Below are 25,007 nucleotides of genomic sequence, written 5' to 3'. Positions count from 1 at the left end.
TATAGTCCGGAAAATACGGTAGTCATTTTGGCAAAAGCAGAAATGAGTTGAACTTGAGATGCTCTGCAATCGTTCCCATGTCTCTCAGGGGAATTATAAATGTCTGCAAATTTATAAATTCTACTATATGTCTAAAATCTGTGTAATAGATTGAGAAGATGTTGTACTCGCATTTTGCTGGTGAGTCAGTTGGATATGTTTGTGTGAGACCGCGTGTTTGGAAAAGCACTGCGAAAGCTAAAAAAAATTGAGAAAAAATAAATGTGGCCTTGTAGTGGTTCTCTTGTCTAGATCCAGTCTTCAACACTGTCCCATACAGACAACTGCTATTAAATCTGTATCTTTGTTAAAATAAAATAAAATAAAATAAAAAAATCTGTCTGAACCAGGCTTATTATAGTAAACTAAATTATAATAAACTATTATAGTGAACTAGCTGCTAAGAAAATAAAATATTTGTCATTTTCATTTAGATTATGTTGACACACTAAACTAACTAAAACTGGAATAGAAATTAATAAACACTGTATTTAAAGATAAATGATATAATTAGAAAAATTATATATTTAATAAACACACAAACAATCAGATCAGGCAAAATTGAACTTGAACAGTCCATCTGAAAAAAATTCTTAAAACTAAACAAATCATAGATTTGGCTATAGAAAAAGTATTTCAGAGGAAACAAGAGACAGCATTATAGAGTCAACACATGCTTTTATTATGGTGCATATAAAAAAAAAAAAGAAAAAAAAAAAGAACATTTTTATTGGATTTTACCAGTTTTCGTATGTAAATTTTTAGTTCTACAGTGCTATCCAATAGACTGCAATAAACAAGGAGTTCAATAAACAACTACACGGTCTTGTGAAACCTCCAGACAAGTTTTGTCATTCAAGTCACATAACAAAAAAATTGTTATCCCTAAATATCATTTGTCAAATTCTGTTTGTGTGTTTTTCTCATGATTTAAAAAGAGACGAGAAGGACGCACTGATTTCATCCATTTAGGGTCAATAAGAATCTACAGTATATGTGTCAAAATGAGTCCCAAATTGAGTTCTTGGGCTTTTTGTGAAGGATCTGGAAATCAAAATGCCCTGTTATTCCCCAAACAGAAAGATGTTTTCTCTCGTATTGCATGAAACGCAAAAGTCTTCGAATGTCTCAGTCAGACGTACACAGCATGGACAGAAACAGGATGGAGGTTCTTACAGCTGGTCGCAAACCCAAACACACGTCACTGGCCTGCTTTTACCCTGTCCGATGAGGTCTGACAACTTTTGTCTGTTTTTTGTTTGTTTTATGCTGGGAGCATTTATGCCATTTAAACAGGAGGAAAACGACAAAACAATTTCCAGCCAGTAGTTTCTTTAGTGCAGCAAGAGGATAAAATCTAAAGAGCTATCTGTAAGGCACAACCCTCAGGCCACGGAACCACTTTCTTTTAAAAAGAAAGAAAGAATGAAAAATAACCACAGTAATGACTATAATTTGGCTTTCCCTTTCTCTACGCAATCTCTCTAGAGACACATATCAATGGGATCATTACATACTAATAATAACGAACATTCTCTCAGTAAGAGTTCCATAATACAACACCATCACCAAAAGGGATGATATAATCATTTACAACCACATGATAAGAGCAACAATATGTACTGTACAGCACAATAAATACATGTTTGTAAACAGAGAGAAATGAAAGACAATGTAGAGAATGGAGACAATTACAAAAATATGAACTATTAATAAAAAAGCAAACTTGGCAACGGAATGAGTTTTAAATAAAGTAAAGAAAGCAACAAGAATGGGGTCATTTCAAAAGGCTTCGATATTATACAGAGTTTTGTACATTTGATTAGGTATATTTACTGCACATGTATAATTCAAATAATATATTAGGAGAACTGACTCATACTGCCGATGCTACAGTTCAATTAAAAAACGCTTTAATATGCTACAAGCACATCAAAGAGCATTAATAAATAATGCTAGCATGAACGTAACCAAACGAAGAGGATGTTTGTACAGTAGGACACTTGACAGAGTGAGTAAAGCAGCAGTTTAATTCATTGTGACTGGTACTGTTTGGCAATGTCGAAAATAACCAAAATAAATACTAATTAGAAAAAGACAAAAACAAAACTAGATTCACACTTACAATGAGGCTTTGCACTGAAGCTGATTGTCACATGATCACGTGACAACAGAAACCACTAAACTGAGCTTGATCATTCATGACAGCTGTTTTCTGTCTAACTGGTCAAGGACGTATGGCACCAAACAGCTGGCAGACATTTCTGAGAAACAAATGAACAGGGCCATAATAATAATAATGAATAATAATAATATTGTTATTATTTAATTCTAATAATAATTCATATGGTTATTTATAAAGTGATAACCAGGATTTATTTTACTCCACTGCTAGCAAGATAGACGACAATGATAGGGGACAAAAACATTTAATGCTTATTCAAGCTATTATCTTATAATAGATTTATAACAGCATTCTTGTTCTTGGGGGTATAAGATATTTATTTACCTATTTACCCCAAATATGGTAATTTAAATGAAAGTGAGTATTTTCAGTGTGAAAATGGTGTCTCACGAGTTCTTTTCACTTTGGTACCATGTTCATTCACTTCAAATAGCGACCGATCCACAAACACAACAGACGGCTAAATCCAGATTAATAACACATTCGAGGCATCAGGAAGACGCGAAGGTCAAAGCATGAAGGATTCACTTCTAAAGTGTTTGTCTGCTAAAATGCTTCGAATTGCCACTTTCCTTCAGATAAACAGGAAAAAAAATAGTGTCTCGTTGGTGAAAAACAGCTGCTTTCGAAGGTAAATGTTTCTGAAATACTGTTTCAGTCAAAAAAAAAAATAAAAAAGTACCTCACAATCAGGAATACAAGTCGAGCTTTTTAACCTTTCTTTTGTTCGGTTTGTCTGTATGAATGACAGGTGGGAGTGGAAAAGACATTCCTGAGCGTAAAAACGGTTAAAAAATAAAATAAAATAAGGAATGAAAAATAAAAAACAGGTTAAAGGCGGACATTTAAAAAGCACTTCTGAACAACGTATGCAAAATAGACAATGAAAAAAACTAATATCTTAACCATAAATAAGTGTTTCTCATCTCTAATATAAAAAAGTTCAGGTGCCGTGTCATACTGTGTTATGTGTTGGCAGTGTCATCTTCCTCCTCCTCCTCCTCCTCCTCTTCCTCCTCTAAAACACAGGTTTCTGACAGTTCCCTTTCCTCCTCCTGCTCGTCCTCCTCGTCCTCGTCCTCCTGCGCGTCCCCCACCTGCTCGTCCAGGGGGATCTCTGTACATTCGGAGTCCTGTGTGCAAAGGGTTTTAGAGTCACTGCAGCTGTTTTCCTCCTCTTCCTCGTCCTCTTCATCAGGAGGGCTGCTGCTGTCCTTCTCCGTGTCAGATTCTCCGTCCTCCTCTAGAGTCAGTTCAAACTGGAACTTCTCCTGGCCGGCGGTGCGTCGGCCCTCGCTGTTGGTGTCCAGCGCTGGAGAGGGGCTCTGGGGGATGGTGCTCTGGTACCACTCCCTGTTGTCCTCCAGCGTGTCCAAGATGTCCTGGGCGTCTGGGTGCACCAAGTCTGCCCACGTCTCCCACAGTGGATGCACAATGTAATCGATGAAGCCCACCTAAAAAAAATAATAATTATTATTTCCTTTGAAAGAAGGTTTGTGTACTGTAGTCAAATATTTATTAGTAGTATACACAATATATTGAGTAAACAGTTTTTACATATTATCTACTGAGGTATTTAAAAGGATTTATTAAATATCTGACATGTACACTACCATTCAAATGTTTGGGGTCAGTAATTGAAGCTAGGACACTGATTAAAAGACATTTATATAATTTTGTTTATTTCAATTAAATTCTGTTCTGTTAAACTTTCTATTTATCAAAGCATCCTGAAACAATTTATTGCAACTGTCAAATATTAAGCAGCACAACTGTCTTTAACATTGATAATAAAAAGAAATGTTTCTTGAGCAGCAAATCAGCATATTAAAATGATTTCTGAATGATCATGTGATACTGTAATGACTGCGGAAAAATTCAGTTTTGACAGCACAGGAATAAATGTTTTAAAATATATTAAAACAGAAAAAAATATCTTTTTCAATTGTAATAATATTTCAAGATATTCTTGTTTTTACCGATCAAATAAATGCAGTCTTGGTAACTTACCAAATTCTTACCAAACCCAAACATGCATTCTCAAAAATGTGAACCATTTGATGCATGAATTAAATCATGAGGAAAAAATTACCTCTTTACTTTTTCTTTAAAATAAAATATAATAATTCATAATCTGTTTATTTTTTTTCAACAATATATTTTATATAACAAGACCAACTCCATGGGATTTATGCTGTAATAAATGATAATACACAAAAATAAACATAATCAATAAACCGGAAATCATCACATGGAAGTTGGGATGTAACATTGGGATGTAACATCCCACCCTGAATGGTTACAATTGCTTTAAACATCTGACTCCATGCACAACGGTTACAAATAAAAATAATTTAGGAACATAATATAGAGTTAAATATATTTGAAATATATAAGCTTGATTATTTTGAGTTCCACTATTTCATTCATCTTTATCCACTCTGAGCAGGCTAACCTGGGACTTCTCGACTGAAGCGTTGTGCTTGTCACACATGGGGCTGATCTCCATGCCGCGCTCCCGCTCTCTGTCCCCCTGACTGAAGAACTCCTCCATGATGCGGTCCGTCCACTGCCTGTACAGCTGCAGCGGCTTGGTGGGGTTACTGAGGTCTGCACAGTGCACCATGTTCTGCAAGACCTGAGACACAGCCAAAAACAGTCACTTAGGCTTTCAAATGAATACTTGTACTCATTTACATATTTAATGGTATATTATCTGAGAAACACTACTTCGACAAGCTCAAATCATCATCTTTATTGCAATATCTACAATACAATATGAGTTTTAATAAAAGGACCGACCTGTATCCTGTCAGAGTAGTTATCCAGCAGCAATACCCCAGAACTGGTCACCTTTTTGGTCTCCACCATGGTTTTCAGATCAGCCAACAAATTCATGTGCTTAGACATGTCTGTGGCCAGAACCTGCAAAAAAAGTTCATCAAGAGAACCCCTTTTTACACATAAAATTAAGTTTAGTTCCATATTACAAGTATCAGTGGAACTAAACTGCAAAAATATAAAATATTCAAAATATTTATAGCTAAACTGTAAACCAGTGACACATTTAACATCGTGACTCACAATGTCAATGACCATCTTGCGGAGTGACTGTCTCTGTTTCTTGGTCAGGTTCTGGAAGATGTCACAGTTCTCTTCCTGCAGCAGTTTAAAACCTACAGCCAGATGATGATTCTCCAACACAGACGAATCATTGTACATGAGGGCCAGCTCAGAGTCTGAGATGGGAGAGAAAAAAAAAGAGGACGCACAATTAATTCTATACTGTACTAACTCGACAGCTCTTGTACTTGTAATTCTTGGTGGATTTTCTATGTACAGCAACCTAAATAATACATTTCAGTTTATTGGAAGGCTACAGTGAGCACACAAGTCGTATGAACCACTTTCATCGTGCTTTTTTTATTTGGAGCTTGACCTTTCAGAGCTGTGTAACGTTTCATCAAAATGTCTCGTTTAGAGTTCCACGGCTAAAAACAGCAGCATATAGGTATGAAACAACATGCATCCTCCTCTTGTGTTCAAGTTCCTGCTGAGCTTGTGACAAGCACTACTGGTCCCTCCATTAGTCACCGAGGGGATTTTACCAGTGTGTGGGTGGGACACGTGAGGTTTCTGATTCACCGACACATGTAGCCCACCTAGCACATGCATCCATAGAATGTGAAAATCACCCGATTGACAACTTGCTGCACGTGATAACAGCTTAAACATATTGATTTCTCTTTGTGCTGGTCTGCTACTTTGAACAACCATGATTAAGCTAAAAGTGGTTTTGACAGCGGTGGAAAAACATTACACACATGTAAATTGTAGGAAGCAACGTGACGTTCCTTTACGGACACAACGGGATATTTGATTTAATATAGTATGTAGTCTTTTCCCAGTCAACCTTGACCATGCATTGCAACTTTGCATTTTAAAGTATAAAAGAGGACTTAAAGGAATAGTTCAACCCCCCCAAAAAATGGAAACTTGCTGAAAATGTATTCAATCTCGAGCCATCCAAGAGATGTCCTTTATCAAAACAGATTTTGAGAATTTTAACATTACATCACTTGATCACCAATGGATATTCTGCAGTGAATGGGTGCCGTCAGAATGAGAGTCCAAAAAGCTGATAAAAACATCACAATAATCTACGTAAGTAATCCACACAACTCCAGTCCATCAATTAACATAACAACATAACAAACTTTTGCTAAAATAAGGGTACTCTATCCATAATATTGCTGTCCTGTATGAAAAAGTCATATCCATCTGAATCAGTAGAGAAATATGAACAGGTCAACACTGTTCACAAGAAATAAAAAACAGCCAGAAGCAACAGTTTAAATGTAAAAATCTTTGTTTCTTACAAACATGCAGATTTTCACTTTATAAAATGTTAATTGACATATGGATTACTTGTGGATTACTGTGATGCTTTTATCAGTTGTTAGGACTCTCATTCTGACGGCACCCATTCACTGCAGATGATCCATTGGTGATCAAGTGATGTCATGTTAAAATTCTCCAAATCTGATCAAACAAACTGATCTTGGATGGCCTGAGGGTAAGTAAAATTTCAGCATTTTTGTGTAAACAATTTCTTTAATGCCACAGCAGCAAAAGAAAGTTTAATAGTAAAGTGTCACGTGCTTAGAGCTAGAGACTTACTAGTGTTGATGAGAAACTGGTTGGAGACGCCAGGATGGTCAACATCATGTATCGCACTGGCGAATATGGCAGCGAGAATTTCAAGGTCTGTAAACACAGCCTGAAAATAATAGACACAGAAAGATTTTTCTTAAATCTCACACCGTAGTCCACTTTTTTAATACCTAACAATCAGAAGAGACAGCATTGCATACTGGGACAGCAGTATCATACCTCAAGGGCAGGGGTTGATAACAGGACGTGAGTGGACTGTGTGACATCAGCAGCGTGGATGTTGTTGTGATAGGCAACGTCAGCATGGTAATGGTCCTCTAAAGTCATCAGATAGGTGATAAACGTGTCCAGGGGAATTTTAAACGTCTTTAACAAGTCCCTCTCCTACAGAAAGACAACCCATATGGTTTGTCCTTGTTAGCAGGTAAAGACATTAAAGGAAACTTGAGCTTGAGCGAAAAAATACTGTAAAAATTTACCTGGAATATTGTGTGCATCATAACCGTTAAAGGTCTGTTCCCAGAAAATTCTGACACTTTGAAGACATTAAGACCCCATTTATTTACATCTTCAAGCTCCTGAAATGACACAATGTGAAACATACAGTTTGATTTCCTATATTTAACTTTTCTGTACATCTCTAATTTATAGCCATTATATCTTGTACACTACCGTTAAAACGTTTGAGGTTGGAAAGATTTTTTAAATGTTTTTGAAAGAAATCTTTTATGCTCACCAAAGCATTTATTATATCAAGAATACAGTAAAACAGTGATATAAAAAATTTAAATAACTGTTTCATATTGTAATATTTTAAAATGCAATGTATTCCTGTAATGGCAAAGCTCCAGTCTTCAGTGCCACATGATCGCTCAGAAATCATAATATTATGTTGATTTAGTGCTCTAAAAACAATATATTTTTTATTATTATCAATGTTGAAAACAGTTGTGCCGCTTAGTATTTTTGTGTAAACAGTGAGATATTTTTTCTGGATTCTCTGATTAATAGAAAGTTCAATATAACTAAAGACTATAGAATACCCAAGATGTGTCACTCGTATAGTTTTCAATGTTGGAAAATGCAACGCTCAATATGGCTCTATCAAACGAAGCCCCGCCTTCTGAGGAAAAGAGCCAATCGCTAATCGGTAAAGTCTTCTGAACGGCAGTGTATTTTTCTTTATATATATTTAAGGCTTTATTATATAAGATAATTTATTCATTATTATTCAATATATACCTTGGCCAGCTCATCTTCTGTTTCAGTTTTGACTCCAAACCGAGGGATGCTAGAGTTGGTAAGGCTGGAACTGTGCGTTAACTTTTTTACACCACTAATCTGGGACATCGGCCTTTTCTTCTTCTCCTTGTCTTTCTGGGACTGGGGTGATGGCATTTCCACCTCGTGTTGCTTGTCTAGAGAAAGAGAAATCGCTCAGAGAAGGTTCTAGAAATTTTGGAAGAAGAATAGTGGGCTCACTTGTGGCTGATTATTTAGCTACAGAGCTGCTGCTGACCTGCTTTTTGCACATAATCAGCAGTTCAGTTGTCCTAGTTCTCTGAGTTTCCCTAAAAATTTCACCCAGCTCAGCGCTCCTCCAGTCAAAATGCTTTAACTCGTTTGTTAATTAAAAAATGCAGTGCATGTTGCCACATAACATTATAGCTGTATTAATGTATGTTAACATCCATGTTTGGTTTTTATTGTGGTTTTCGTGGGACACTCACCTAAGAATGTACTGGAGATGAACTCAGACACCTGGTTACCAGATCGGCTCATCTCTGAGAGGTGAGTCAATTCTCTATTCAGCATCCTCTTGAACTGTTGACAGATAAACAAACAAGGACAATTAGTATTATAATTATTGTTATTATTTTTTAGATTTAAACAGATTTTGTGTAAAAAATATTATGACTGTTTTTTGAGTATCCATAATTATTTATGAAAAAACTGAAGAAAAAATCTAAGTAAAAATATCTAGTGTGGAGGTGTTGTGTAATAACATTCTAGCACCATTGTCCAAACACCCCCTCATTTATTCACTGCTCTAGACACCATTTTACCTTTTTTAATCATTTAATGGATTTTCTGTTGTCAGCTATGTCGCTATCTGTTACAGATACACCATGGTTTCAAGGCTGAGTCCTCCAAACAACCCAAAACATCTGAGTCCTCTCATACTGTTGAGATTGTCAGGTCAAAACGACCTGCTAGGTCACACCATATAAACGCCACAAAACCAAATACCCTTCTCCCACATTTCTAACAAGATTTGCAGACACCAGCTAGAGTTGAAAACCAACGCATGCACAAAAATAAACTTGCTAATGTGCGCAAACAAACAACTAAAACAGCCCAGCGACAGCACATGATGTGCTGGTGCTTTTTATAGTAGTTTGGTTCAAATAGTGATAGGGCTGCAAGTAAAAACTAACAAGGCACAGAATAGAATTTTTTTTTTTTTTTTTTTTTTTTTTTTTTAAGCTGTAATTATGAAGAAATGCAGATTTTAAAAATACATAATCTAAACATAAATACAAAATACAAAAATCCCATTAATTAATATTCATTCATTTAGATACCTGTCGTTAGATATCATGTTTCTTTATGTAACCTTTCTTCTTTATGTAACCAGATACTGAACACCAGTAATAAACAATAGCAGCCAATCAAACCACATTCCAATATAAGAATAGATTATTTTATGATTGATTAGCTTACCTTGATGTATCCCCAAGAAACTGACAGCAAATAATTTGCCTCAGGCATTTTGAATGAGTAAGTCCAGATAGCAGATAAAATTAGAAAACACTGGCTAATAGATAAGACGAACACAAACTGCTCAGCGAGAGGATCTCAAAGCTCCATTTATTTTTTAATCCACCTGAACTAAGGTTATGATTTTACACTAAACCCCATATGAAAAGTCCAGAAATTCCAGGGCATTCCTTGCGATGGCTGACTCCACTGTTAAGAAACCTGGCAAGATTCCATCTAAGACAGAGGAGGGCGTGAAGAAGCCACGGCATTGTCTGATAGCATCTATCCGTGAGCTGCGCACTCAAACCAAACAGATTGAAAAATGTCTGCGCTTTGGAAGGAAAATATGCCCAGTTAACAGCTTCCAAATAAGGCTGCGTTTCACACAATCATTCAGGTGAGAGTCTCTGACTGCAGCCCAGCCAATCAGGTGGCTCCTCCAGATTAGAATGAGCTCATCGCTGCAGCCGATTGGCCGAGCCAAGCTCGCATGTAAATCCTCTGGGAGTGTTTTCCTCCTCAGGGCCCCTCCCACTTCACCCTCTAGATGTCTGCAGCTCAGTTGGAGGATGTGTTCTTTCGTACGAGAGCTCTTTAATACAGCAGATAGCTCCCCAAAAAAGGCACACAGTCATTATGTGTGGTTTGGGTTCATGCGTGTTCACGTCATGTTTGAACGTGCATATGTGTGTGGACAGATGCGAGTGTATGCGTGGAGGGTGAGGTAATCTTCATGACATGATGTGAGGTTTGGAAGTGGACATTGTGTCAGCCAGACTCATACAATATTCAGTGAAGTTCATTCACATAAATCCACAGAGGGGAGTCAATGGAGAACATATGTCATGTGAACAAGAACAAAACAAACTGATGACGCAGTGCTAGATTTGTCCCTGCTAAATTGTTAATGAGCCCCCTTGAATAGAGCAAAAACTATGCCGGGAATTATGCCATTTTATTCTTTTACTGACTGTAAATGGAAAAAAGGGCTAAACAATAAATAAAAAAAATTCACTGGCCCAGTAGTTTAGACTTTTTACTAGCCCTTGCTCTATGGCAAGATAATGTAAATAATGCAATTATATTAAATGTAATTTATTTAATTCGTTTATAGCTGTCATGGAGCAAATAAAAAATTTATATATAAACATTTACAAATGTATATTACACTTATGTACACTTATTTTTGCCCCCAAAAAAACTAAAAACTAAAATTGAAAATGGAAAAAAATATATTTTATTCTTTGTAATTATAATAAAATATGCATTTTAAATATATACATTATGAATATAAAAATACAAAAATGGCAATATTTATAATGGCTATATACATGATAGTACTTCTTCCTATTCTTGCATATTTTGCATATTTATTATTATTAAACTGGTAAAGATTAAAATAAAACTAAAAACTCAAAAATCAACTGTCTTTTATTCACTGTAATTATGATAAAAAAAACTGCAATCAATATGCAATATAACAAATATATAAGCTGGGGCCTAAAGTATTTGGCCAAATGTATGACAGCTGTGTAATAGATGGCCTACTATCCAAAACCACACTGTACCCAGAGAGCAAGTGAGAAAAAAGTACCTGTAGACCTCAGACATTTTTAGAAACATGTCACTGAGGTATTGTACCAAGACCTGTGTCTTTACACTGAGCTGGACAGAGCCAGTGGCAGAAATAGGTGCTGACAGAACATGGACAGGGATTATTTCACACTTCTGGTCCCTGTGTACCACTAGTGGGATGCTGAGTAATTTGCAGCTTTAGTGGAGCAGATGAGCCGACGGTAATAGGCTGTTGCGGGTCCGTGCGGACAGAGGTGACTGTGTTTCTATTGTTGGAACATCTAGAGGGTGTTAAAATGTCTCCCGGCAAAAAATGGAAAGATATCACACAATTTGTAGCTGTGATTCCTTGAAAATGTGTTTTCTGGGACAGAGGCCTAAATAATGATTTGTTCCCTGAATCCATCCCTCTAGTTCAATAATATTCCTTGTAGATCAAAAGCAACGTTCATTCATTATTTCTTCTGAACATGCGAGGGATTTGATAACGTCTATAAATTGTGAGCTCGAAATAACCTAATGTTGACTTCAGTTCAAAATAACATAGTTCTAATTCTAACATAAACTGCACATATACTATTCCAGCAGACTAAACAGCAACAACATAGCCATTGAGCACTTTTTGATGTATTACAATAATGCATACATTTTCAGACCTCTCCAATATCCATAACACGCATACAGCTTTGAAAAAGAGGATTTCTCTGATGCAATTGAACAATACAAAATTAAAAAAAAATCAGTATTACAAAATACCAGATCAGATAGCATACTGATACATTTTCTGTTACAGAACTCTACATTTTCCTAAGGTGACACTGTCCAACAGTTACATGAAAGCAGGTTAAATGAAATCAAAAGTTATTTAAAATTAACTTACAGTAAAATGACTTGAAACACAAAATCACCCAAAAAAAGACTATTAATTATAATAATAACATCAAAAAAAAAAAAAAAAAAAAAAAAAAAAAAAAAGCATGACATTTAAAAATATTAATAGTAAAAAGAAAAACAAAGCATATATAGTTAATATATACTACAGGGGAAGTCGTGGCCTAATGGTTAGAGAGTCAGACTCCCAATTGAAAGGTTGTGAGTTCGAGTCCTGGGCCGGCAGGAATTGTGGGTGGGGGGAGTGCATGTACAGTTCTCTCTCCACCTTCAATACCACGACTTAGGTGCCCTTGAGCAAGGCATCAAACTCTGAACTGCTCCCCGGGCGCCGCAGCATAAATGGCTGCCCACTGCTCCGGGTGTGTGTTCACAGTGTGTGTGTATCACTGCTCTGTGTGTGTGCACTTCTGATGGGTTAAATGCAGAGTGCAAATTCTGAGTATGGGTCACTATACTTGGCTGAAAGTCACTTCAATTCACTTCACTTCAATATAATAGTGTTTAATATCACAGACAAACATATTATTATTAGAAATAATATAATTTACATAGAAATAGGTAGCGCATATAATAATTTTTAATAATATTTCTTAAATAATATTTACATAATAATATAAAGTATATAAAACAATATTGTTTAAACTAATATATTTTAATATAATTAAATATATTATACTAAAATATGTAATTATTTTATTAATTCACAGATAAGGTCATTTTGGAATATCTAATATAAATGATGTACCTGGACTGATTTGTAACCCAGATGTCACTGCTTGATCAAAAAAAGCACAGTTCATCTTCCAGATGAATCCCTATAGCTAAAAAAATACATTTTAGAGTTCTAAAACAGAACTAAATCGAATTCCTATGGTGAAATAGACATGTTTTTCTGTCTCTGAAATGGAAGATGTATTCAAGCACCCGGGTTAATATGAACACCATCAGATCATAAAAACGATGGCAATGGACAATGTTTTTCATAACATTCCAACATGAAAATAGTGTTATTTATTACCAGTAGAATATAACACTTGTGTGGAGAGTGTGAGGCAGTTTTATACGGGATATGCCACTATTGCTATTGAGCTAAAGCAACAAAGCAAACTGACAGGGCCTGTGCGTTTCCATGGATACTGGGTATTGAGGAGGGAAAGGTGAGGGGGGGGGTGATCGGTCGAGAGAGACGTATAAAAATGCGAGTATTTGACGCTTCTGTTACTTATGTCTGCTCACCTCAGTCAGACCTTTAGCCCGGTTCTCTAAGAAATATTAGAAGCATCTCAAATCTTGTTTTTTATAAGGTGTTGTGGCTGAGTGGACTAGACAGGATCCACACTACAGGCTGATTAGCATGCTGTATGTGTACTGGGGCCTTGCTGGAGACTGTGAGCATGCTCAGTGCAGCCTGAATGACGATTCTGCTGCTGTTATTGCAAACAGTGCACTGCTTAAAAGACACCGAAGCATGACCATATAGTGACACTCAGTGATGTAAATCAGCCTTTTTTTATTTTACTTAACAGTTTAGTAGTTTATTATATGAACAGGCTGCTGTTGTAGAATGTACAGAATGTACAATTCTGTAAAAGCTACAATCACAGTATCATCAGGTCTACCAGAATAAAAAAGAAAAAAAATGTACAAGTACACATATATATATATTTTTTTTTATAAAATAAAAATAAAATGAAAAATATTATGAATTTTAACAAAAATGATAAACCCACGATATGTGCCACATTTGTGATTATGACTGGAAACTAAAAAACCAGAGACACGATAATTGCACTTAATCAACTTGCAGAACTATCCTAGGGAATCCCAAAACGCAAAAAATAATTCCAGATGCCTAGATCTTCTTACCTTGTTGGAAGCCATCTCGCCGACTGAATGCCTGGTTTGGAGGGTCTCAAGCTGGTCGAGGCACCAGTCCAGCTCCTCCAGGGTGTCTGTGGCCAGCTTCTGGTAGGCCTCCTCTGGAGGAAGAGAAGGAGGCAAGAAGTCAGATCTCAGATGCTTTAGGGGTCTAACTGAGGCTCCCAGCAGAGGGCCCAAACTGCTGTAGACCGCCATGTTGGGATATCCCGACAGAACGCATGGGTGATTCTTCATGCTGTGCTGAAGCCCTCCACAGTGAATGATGGGGCCCCAAATTGAGCCAAAATACAAGGTTTCCAAAAACACCGTAATCCAAACGAGGTACTGTAACGACCAGGAGTGGGAGTCAGATCTCGTGAGAAGTGGAGAACACTATATCCCTTACGAAAACATACACATGGGCCACATAAACCAACACTCACGCCGCTCACAAATAAAATGACAGTCAATGCAGAATCTATAGTCCTACATGTCGAGGAGCCCGGAGTCAAACCTCTGATCTCGGGACAGGGAGAATGTCATTGCTGTGGGCAGGCCCATCTCTGCGTGACAGATGTCGGTCTACATCCAAGGAGCTGAGGAGTGTGCGGTGGCCCCTAGGAGCATGCGATCCGACCCATCACAAAGCATACAGGTTTAGTCTCATAACAATAACACACAAGCATACTCGCTCATACATGCATACGAGCACAAACGCAATGCATACTGAGGGTTGACACCAACAGATGAGTGATTTGTCCCTGTTTCCAGTCTGCCGCAAAACAGAACAAGGGTGCTCGCATCTGCCTGCCCCCTTTTCTCAGAGCAGTGGATGTCCTGCACGAGCACAGGGCAGCCGTAGAGCGTCGCTAGCCGAACGTGAGCCGAGCTTCCTCTTGAAACAGAAGCCTAAAGCCTGCCAGAGCCGCTGCATGCAGGAGAGAGAGGACTTCAGCTAAAACCTGACATGAACTTTACAGGATTTGGAGCTGAGGAGCTCAGGTCCTTCTTGTTAAACCAATTTTTTTTAATTTGTTCTTGGAGATGGTGTTTTATGATTTAGGTTAAAAAGATCGCAAATAATTTAGTATGGAATTGTGATCAGCATTTAAAGTTTGCTGAGAAGGTATCATTTATAACATGCAAAACATCTGTTGCATGTGCATTTTTGAAAAAGGTTATTATGACCATATGAGGGCATAAAAATAAGTGAAACAAAATAACAAAAGACTTACAAAAAGATGTGTCAGCGCAGCTATGCTAGACATGTTGCTTACTGGAAGCAACTATGAAAACAAAGGCAGGCAGAATGCATGTGCCACATGTACACTCCTTTAACAAAGCATGCATTATATTATTCATTGCCTGTCTGTGTGTGTCTCTCTCTCTTTCGGCATGTGTGGTGAAGTACACAGGGCTGGGGTGCCACTTTCTCTGAAAGAGACTGCACTGACGTCAATGACATTCTTCTCATGCTTAGCGCGACATCATACACCAGCCCATGAGAGGGCACTGGCTCCACAAACAGGAGAGCTGTGGCGAAAAGCTGGACTGGATTCCTCCAATCTGGGTCACAGGCTCTCGCTACCATGTCAACATGGAAATCCTCATCAAAACATTTGAGGATTTGTTCGGATACACTAGAAATCAGAAAAAAACAACCTTAAAAAGGTACAGATAAAAATGTAACATGCAGTGAAAGTCAGTGAACTTGACTAAGGCTTTACTAAAATGCAACTATATGCAAGTAAGAATTTTTGGTTGCACTTTATTTTACAGTACGTGTACTAACATGTACTTACAGTGTACTTACAGTGTATTTATCTAAGAAAGTTCTGGTAATACAAGGTAACTACATGGGGTAGGGTTAGGTTTAGGGGTAGGTTCAGGGTTAGTACCTAGTTATTGCATAGTTATTGTAATTACTATAATAAGTACATAGTATGTACATGGGGAACAGGACTGTAAAATAAAGTGCTACCGAATTTTTTTTAAGTGAACAGTTTTTCTAGTTTCTTTTTTTTTTAATGTTCATATGCATTTTCTGGGGCAGGGTTTTTCAAACGGCCATAATAGTGGGTCTGTAGAAAATTTCAAAGGAAAAATAAATATAAAAAAGATGCTTTAGCTCAATATGTACAGTACAATATGGTTAAAGGTGCTATATAAATACATTTAAATTATTAGAAGTGGTGCCTTGGCAACTAACTATATAATTTTAAGTATTAAAATTACTAAAACTTAAATCAATTAAATCCATATAGAAATATAAAAAAAAATCTATATAGAAATATAAAAAATCTAATCTAAAACTAAAAAAAATGGCAAAAGCACTTCAAAAATAGAAACAAAATCTGAAAATATAAAAATAAAACTTAATTCAAAATGTTATTACTATACTATATCATTAATATATTATACTAGTATATAAATTAGACCAATATGTATGGTTTAAGGTGCTATAAATACATTTAAATTTTTACTAATTCATTGGATAATATTTTAAGAATTTATTTTGCATTCAGCACAATAACAACAAAAATGCCAATTATTTTATCATATTTTTTCTTTTTGTAACAACATATCGTCTTGATAACATTCCTTTTTTTTTTTTTTTACACTTAACATATATGGCTTTATATTTTAGGAAGCAGATTTTTCACAATTTAATTATATTTGTGTCCTTGGCATAAAAAGGTTTGATATCCCATATTTCTATGGTGTTCTGGGTTGCTAGATGATACCTTACTTGCCAAAGTAAAAAAAAAAAAAGCCCAATTCCCTGTGGTATTCTTGTCTGTAAATATGGCACAGGTCCCTGCTTCAATGTAAGTCTATTGATCACTTGTTTTATTGTATAACTTGTATAAGTCTGATCACACCTCCTCTTAACAAGCTGCATGAATTTATTAATCATGCCATAGGAAGCCCCACTAGTTAGTCATTAAGGTGGCACTTTAATCCACAGCGACTTCCAGCACACTTATTAGAGAGAGACGACATGAAGCTAAGTGTCTTGCTTTACGCTAGAATGGTGATCATTTACACATCACCCCTTAGTGATTTTTGCCTTCAGGAGACCAGGACGTATCTTCAGCTTCAGGCATCATTATCTCATTCTACATTAAGGTATATGGATATCTAGACAATCCACACCCACCAGACACTTTTAGTGGTCACATGACATCTACTGTAAACTCAGCACGGGGAGATAAATTGTATAATGTATCCATCTGCTCACCGCCTCAGTACAAATCAATATTATAAATCTATAACACTGGTGCTTTTTATCTCTGCAGCTGGACATTCTGCTCAGGCTAAACATCCAGCAAGCGCTCTGTACTACAGTTCTAGGTCAAACACCTGCATCTCAAAACCAGCTTTTCTTTGCAAACCTTATAAACAGACCCCAAAAAGAAACGAATCGATACAATGAGCAGTGCCTCACGATTATGGCACATCCCAGGATGCTCTATAAAGCATGAACAAACTATTACAGTGAGTGAAAAAGTATCTTTAAAGATTTGATTTGGGCATAGAGGTTATTACGACATATTATTTAACATTTCTTATCCGCTTCAGAGTACATGACATGCACACTGTGATATGTGATGTCTGGAGGTTGCCCTCATGCTGGTTTAGACTAAACTGAAGGTGCCATACAAAGACAACATAATCCCTCACGTCAGACAATATCAAACAGTTCTCCACAAATTAAAACAACCCTTATCCTAACACTAAACAATCCGAAAGGCTCAGAGAAATTGCTCTTTATAATATATCATATATCTGATAAAATGTGAACCCAGTGATAATTGATTTTGATAAATAAAATAAAATTAAAATTAAAATTTAGAATTGGTGCCTCGGCAACTAACCGTTTCATTTAAAGAACTAAAATTAATACAAATAAATTAAAGCTATTATAGAAATATAAAAAGTAATTTAAAACTAAATTAAAATTTAAAGCAAAAACTGAAAATATTAAAATAAAAGTTACAAATACTATATCAGTGTATAAATAATCCTAAAACAACACTGCTGTTAAAATGGCAATATTTAAAATATAAAAGGGAAGATGCGACACCTGTGTAGGAGGTCTTTGTGATGGGAGGTGGGTTACACATGGGGGATCTCCTGGTTGAGAAAAAAAGGAAACAGAAAATGTGTCATTGTGTATGACGCCAACAAAAGAAACACAGATTGACTGCTGTTACCAAACTTACAACATCTACAAATTCTGTCAAGATTCAGTGTTATGATAAAAATGTGTGCATGTGAATGTGTAAAACTGAAAGCACTCACTTGTTATTCGCCCTTTCCTGTTGTACATTTGTTAAAGCAGCAAAATTATTCCGGACAGTCCTTAAACTTGCCAGAACCTGGGAAAAGAGACATAAAATGAGTTAGGTTGTGTTTCATAATTTCTTTTAATTTCCAAATATTGACATATTTAATATTGCAATACCTGTGCAAAAGGGGTAACAATCATGTCATCACCGTGTCTGCAAAAAAAAAAAAAAAAGACAAAATACTAATTACAACATTACAAGTTTTTTCTCTTATATATAGTTTTCCTTATTTTGTCTTTGCTTTTATGAATAAAACATTAACATTAATACAAAATAAATGTATATGCCAATAAACCAGTTCTGCATTTAAAAGGGACATTTGCTCACATGTCACTGGCGATGGAGGAGTTTCTGGACATAGACTTTGGTGAGAGGTCATAGTCGCTGTCTGAGCGGTACAGGAAGGACTCTCTCCTCTGGCTGTGTACAAAGTTGGCTTGGAGGATGAGACCTGACCCCGGGCTGGCCATGGGATCCAGCGGACTACGTCCTGATGAGGTACCATTGTCCACATCAAAGCTGGAGAGGCAAAACAACAGATCAGTTAGCGCTGATGTCAAATGAGTAAATGAGAGGAGATGTTAACGTAGCATATTACTCTGCTTGACTGAGTTAACAATTTTAAGTAATATGGGCATTTTGTTGACAAATTTTACCTTAGCAGCTGTTGCGATTGGCCTTTTTTATTTTGACACAAGTTTGCTATTCTTTACTATATGCCTATAAAGGATATGTCTGTTAGGTTAGTTTTAAACTAAATATTATGGAAAAATAGCATAAAATGTTTTTGGTTAGGTAACTTTTTTCTTGTCCAAATGAAAAATAAATTCCTGCTGTGGACAAAACTGTCAGGACTCATTTTCAAATAAACATGCAATCAAATAATATAGAGATGAAAAATGAAAAAGAAACAGAAATAAACTATATATAACAAAAACATAAAACAAAAAACCAACAAACAAAAAGCAAATATTACACTAATACACATAAATAAAAAATAGAAAAATAAAAAATGTGACAATAAAACAAAACAAACGTACCCAATAATATAGACATGAACAATGAAAAATGACCACAGAAAATAAAAACTAAAACTAAAACAAACAAACAAAAAAATGTTTAACAAATGTTTAACAAATAAAAAAAAAAAGCTAATATTTAACAAATAAACATAAAGCAAAAAATAGAAAATTAAAACAATTAAAACACACACACACACACTCAAAACAAAAAATAATGTAAAACTTAAATTGAATCCCAAGTAATGTGACTAACATTATATTTAAATACATATTTATTAAGGTTGCTGGTATATTGTAGTGCAAAAACAAACAAACATAAAAACCAGCTCTTCCAGAAAAAGTCACATTTTAGAGGGGCTTCCCCAGCAGAGTGGGCGCGTCATCCTTAACTTTCATCTCCCAAGTCCTTAGATCCACCCAACTGTGCTTACAACATTCTGACCCATAATCCCCAGGGAGCATTAATATAATTGCTCTGCCCTGGTATTTCACTGACGCTAACAGTGACGTGGCTGTGCGCATTATTCTCGCTTAGCCACCACCATCACCTCCATGCAGGCTCACATCTGAGACGAGTAACGTGGTGCGGATGGATAAATCCATATCAATGCTTCAGCTGAAGATTGTGTGCTGTACTCTTTCAACCCAACACATCATGGTACTTGACTTTATTTTTGTTTCATTGAGAACTGACTTATTCAGAGCTGGTGGTGAGAGGCCACTGATGTGCTGCCCTCATCTCTCTTGGGTCATATCACAGGAATGCTTACCGTCTCACACTCTCAACTCTAGACATGCATTATGAATGAGGCTGTTCTCCTTTTACTGTAACCCACACAAAAGCACTGATGCTTACTCTACAAAGGGGAATATCAGCACTTATAATAACCTTAAATAAATTAACAAGCATCAAAATGAAAACACCTCACTGATTCTAGAAAAAGATGGGACAAAACATATCCAGTGATTAGTTTTGAAAACAGCATCATTTCTACCTTTTTAGATGAATCTCAGATTATCACTGGATATATAAATATATAAATATTCCAATTCTTTTGACATGCTCTTTATTTTATGAAATTATATTATCACTCACTACCCCTAAAACCACCTGTGCTCAGACAACAAAATATTTTACAGAATTAAATTCATTAAATATAACAAAACCTATATTTCTATAAAAAATAATCATCAATTAATACTATTTATATTGCAATTATAAAAATGTTGCACTAAAAGTTCACATTCCTAACAGGTTAATCCAAAATAATTTATTTTGTGTTTTGTCTCAAAAAGAATAAGACAAAAAAGTGTGTTTTTCACGTACACTACTATTTAAGGTTGGGATGATTTTTTTAAATGATTTTGAAATATACTCTTACATTTACCAAGGCTGCATATTTCATTAAAATACAGTAAAAACAGTAATATTGTGAAATATTACTAAAAATTTAAATAAAATGCAGAGTTGCTGCCAAAGAAACATTTGAAAACAATTGTCCTATTTAAATTTTTTTTGTCTAAATATTAATATTTTAATAATAATAGTAATTTGGTGTTTTTTAGGACACTTTTAGGATTTAAAAGTCTTTACCCTGACTTTTGATCACCCTAATGTGTCCTTGCTGAATAAAATCATTAATTAATTTAAAAAACATCTTACTGACCCCAAACTTTTGACAAAAAGTGTAGGTATGTTCTATTAACAATTGTTATTATTGCATATCTATATATCAATTTTTTGAATACTGCTGTCCAAATTTATGAGTTTTCGATCCCTCACAATAAGGAAAAGCCCATCAGCAAACAGCAGTGTTTTGAGCAGTTTACTTTGTCTAGTGTGTTCAGTTACCCAGCACTCCCATCTTCTCTCCACTTTCCTAGTGTTTTAATTTCCCTCTATCAAATAAACATTAAGTCAAGGTCTCCATCTGTTCCCTGTACAAAGATCACTGCCTGCTTAAACTACACTTCACATACAAACACACACAAGTGTGCACACACCAACACATCTTATACTGTAGGTCCAAAAAGCACAGCGTTGTGTGTACATTTGAGGGTAATTACCTTGAAGTGTTTTTGTCACACGACACAAACACAGGAAACCATGGAACAATGGACACTTAAGAAACTTTGTTATACAGAGCAACACACAACACATTTCTAGCTTTAAATCAGTGTCAGATAAAAACATCTACCACATTAATCTTATGAGAAACATTTCTGTTGAACTATATCCAACCTGAGGAATAAGGGTCTTATCTAGCTAAACAATCTTGACTTTAAAGTGATGTTAAAACATGTTCGAAATCATTCTGTCAAGATACATACTGTAAAAACCAAAGTGGTTTGCTTTACAAATACCTAAAACAATCACAATAGGGTGTTATTGTTCCACAGACTATAAGAACGACTATGGACGGCGTGCCAACCCATTTAATCGTACTTTAGTGAAAGGATTAAATATGTCTGTCACTTAAAAAATCAAAGAGATAATTACAGTAGCTCTACTATGCTATCCATGGCATCAGATGTCCAACTGGCCAGCTCTACTGTTGTGCACAAACTGCCCAATCCCTTTGGCCACGCAGTTTAAGCTACTTTAATTAAGACTGGCTGTTCCCCAAATAACAGTTTTTGGTACTAAACCAATCTTTTCCAATTAGATCGGCAGTCAACAATAACAATGCTAAGAGTTCACAGAGTTCTCAATGGAGCTTAAATTATACTTTGAGTACTAATGTTTAAAATTAAAGAAAACGACAACAGAATCAACTTGCTCAGTTTTGTGAAATGTAAACCAGACGCAAAACATTTCCATTTACTGATAGAGAGAAAAAGAAAAAGAAAAAACACAAGTGGGAAAAACAGGAACTAAACCTAAATACTGTACATGTGCATGATTCCACAACTGAATGAATTATCCCTAATGTTAAAAGCTGATTACTAATGAACTAGTACGTGACTGCCTGCCTTCCTAAGCTCTATTTAATGGCATGTGTCCATTGGGGCGTAAGAGAAGAACAAAAAAGCACAGGAAATATGGAGTCTGACCCTGGGACATTCAGAAAGTGGAACCCGTTGGTTTGAGACCACATGCAAAGAGAACGTAGAAGACATTGTTTTCTTCTGGTGATCACATGAGGCTGTTCCCCAAACACTGCTGGTTTTCTTGTCAATCATGAGACGGTACAGAAATATGCTCCAAATAGACAAATAAAAGCGATGCGCAGATAAAAATAGCAGGCAGGAATAATTCATGAATCAAATCAAGCTCTGTCAAAAGCATAAAAATAACTGTTGTTAAAATTACCATGCTCTAAAATAAGTAAAGGAAATATGAGGAAGTCAATCGGTCAAAGCAGCAAAGTTTTGAGTTCTCTTCAGTGGGTTTTTTTCCATTATCACAAATATAAAAACTTACTTTGGTATAAAAGTAACTCTTTATAACCTTTTCAGGTTTCACAAGTTAGACAAATTAAGAAAGTTCTACATCATTATTATATCAAGACTTACATTAATCTAAAATACAATGTGATTGATTGATCGCGGATCTATAAGCAAAAAACATTTTTAATTTCAAGTTTATTGAACTGATGAAAGCACAAACAAACTTTAAGTGTTAAGCAGATACGATTTTTCCATAAGCTGAGTAAACTCAAAAAATACTGAATCTGCTGCCTTAAGTTTAAGATTTTTTACAGTGTACCTCAAATATATTTTTTTTAAGTTAATTAGGTCTTAAAAAGTGGTTGTCACCTCTATAAATAACTTCTATAAATAACCTATAAAATCTTTATGTACGGATTGAAATTACAACAGAATACACGCGCTCACCTTAACACTCACTTCCATGAAATGCAAATATTGCACTTTGCCACATAAAAGCCCTTGTAATTTGATTGCTCTTGATGTGTTTATCTAGCAAGGTGATATAATGTGTCAGTGATGTCAAAGCTTAAATGACTGGACAGGAAATGGGCCATCTATTCCCTTAAATTAGGTGTCATACAAAACATAATAAATCTGCAAAGCTCTCTTTTACATAGAGACACAAATACGCACAGATTAAAACACACTACACAAGCTTGAAGATGCAAGAGTCTCTTAAATGCAACCACGAATCGGAAGTTAGAAACGTCTTCTGAGATCACTAATGAAAAGCCCATTTAACTGGTCTGATGTGCAAGCATAATATAACCACACAGTATCAGTATGTAAATTGAAATGACAGTTATATTTGATTAGACTAGCCCAAATTACAATAGTATGAATGACAGGATATGAGATGGCAACTATCACTTAATGATTGGTGTGTGACATGTGTTGAGTCCCTGTCATGCGTTAAAATAAAGAAAGTTTGCTTAGCTGAGAGCCGTTATTCATGGAGACAGGGGGGATTGTAACCTGTCGCTCTTTTTTCCTTTTTTTTTGCTAGCCTACTTCATAAACGTTCAGACACAAACATAACAGAATTATGCACCAAAATAATCCTGTGAATCATCAATATGCAGTATCTCAGAGTTTGCACTGATGGATGACTGCTCAGATTATATTCTTCACAAACGCAATACATTTAAACAGATTCAAAACTGTTGTACCAAAATAATCAGTTCTCCCCAAACATTCACAGCTTGCCTCTTAAATAAGCAAATGCAAATGGAGAACAAGATGGGACACGAGAAACAAGGGTGAGGTATCTGCTCTCTGGCACTGCTTGCAAAAATGCTGCAATCCAGCAGCAGCCTTCTCTGTAGAAATATAATTTTGCCATTTTACAATTTTTTTAAGGTGATTGCACCAACATATTGGATATAGTATCTGTCGACATACTATTTTTTTCAGTAAAATGAGTAAAATGAGCAAATTTCATAACATATCTAATCATGTTCATTGTACAAAACTTAGGTATTTTCATCTTTAACAGGTGGTAACTGCATAAAAATAATTACAGTTCTTACAAATGAAATAATTAATTAGTTGAGATAATCTTATTAATATACTTAATATACTTAATATTATAATATATAATATAATTATAAGTAATTAGAATATTCGGGTGAAAAGTGAATGGGACCCAAAATGCAATGTGCAAAACATTTTATCTGAATGAATTATCTGACTGAAGTTTATTCAAACCATTTAAATTTAACTTGAATAAAATATACATTAAGTGTGTTTTAATATATATTTTAGTTATGGCTTGTTATATTAATTAATTACGGAGCATAACATGTCAAAATTATTAATGAATTTGACGCACTTGCCCTGCCCCAGACCTATGTGGATCATCTGCCATTTCATACAGTCGACTGATGACTAATATGAGGCAGGGCAATGACTTACTGCATGATGGAGCCTAAAGAATATCCCTAAAATTCAAGATATGGATCACCCGTTTGAAATTTTGTCGCATATTTACATTACATAGTTAAGAAATATCACACAAGCTGTAGGCTAAGTGCAACATTAAACGAGTGCAAATGTGATAAGTTACTCATCTTATACAACAGTTCATTAAGAAGTTAATATTGTGTTATTTTAGACTCAGTGTTGCCTGTTTTGCTCAATTTTGCCAACCAGAAGATAAAGACAAAGCAGAAATATTGATCCCCAAGCAACCCATAGCGACATTTCATTTAT

The 25,007-nt window shown here is 35.5% G+C and overlaps 1 protein-coding gene across 10 annotated transcripts in view; it reads right to left on the bottom strand.

Annotated features, from left to right (window-relative positions):
• Positions 1–700: 700 nt before the first annotated feature.
• The window catches only part of pde4d (phosphodiesterase 4D, cAMP-specific), a 107,766-nt gene continuing 83,459 nt past the window's right edge, over positions 701–25,007 (bottom strand). For 6 of the 10 annotated variants that reach the window (XM_026269264.1, XM_026269262.1, XM_026269265.1 and 3 more), the window contains exons 2-15: positions 18,670–18,861; positions 18,459–18,495; positions 18,296–18,372; positions 18,078–18,127; positions 13,997–14,109; positions 8,629–8,722; positions 8,141–8,316; positions 7,378–7,476; positions 7,118–7,282; positions 6,905–7,004; positions 5,309–5,463; positions 5,027–5,149; positions 4,680–4,862; positions 701–3,678 (exon numbers count right to left, since the gene is read on the bottom strand). In XM_026269264.1, the coding sequence (XP_026125049.1) occupies positions 3,190–3,678; positions 4,680–4,862; positions 5,027–5,149; positions 5,309–5,463; positions 6,905–7,004; positions 7,118–7,282; positions 7,378–7,476; positions 8,141–8,316; positions 8,629–8,722; positions 13,997–14,109; positions 18,078–18,127; positions 18,296–18,372; positions 18,459–18,495; positions 18,670–18,861 (2,053 nt within the window). In that variant the 3' untranslated portion in view covers positions 701–3,189. Of the gene's footprint in view, positions 3,679–4,679; positions 4,863–5,026; positions 5,150–5,308; positions 5,464–6,904; positions 7,005–7,117; positions 7,283–7,377; positions 7,477–8,140; positions 8,317–8,628; positions 8,723–9,622; positions 10,785–13,996; positions 14,142–15,403; positions 15,419–18,077; positions 18,128–18,295; positions 18,373–18,458; positions 18,496–18,669; positions 18,862–25,007 lie in introns of those variants that run through there. The other 4 variants (XM_026269272.1, XM_026269271.1, XM_026269263.1 and 1 more) reach the window with 3 other exon arrangements.

The sequence above is a fragment of the Carassius auratus genome, chromosome 8 (assembly GCF_003368295.1).
Source record: "Carassius auratus strain Wakin chromosome 8, ASM336829v1, whole genome shotgun sequence".
Lineage (NCBI taxonomy): Eukaryota > Metazoa > Chordata > Actinopteri > Cypriniformes > Cyprinidae > Carassius > Carassius auratus.
This window is presented reverse-complemented; position numbering and strand designations above follow the sequence as displayed.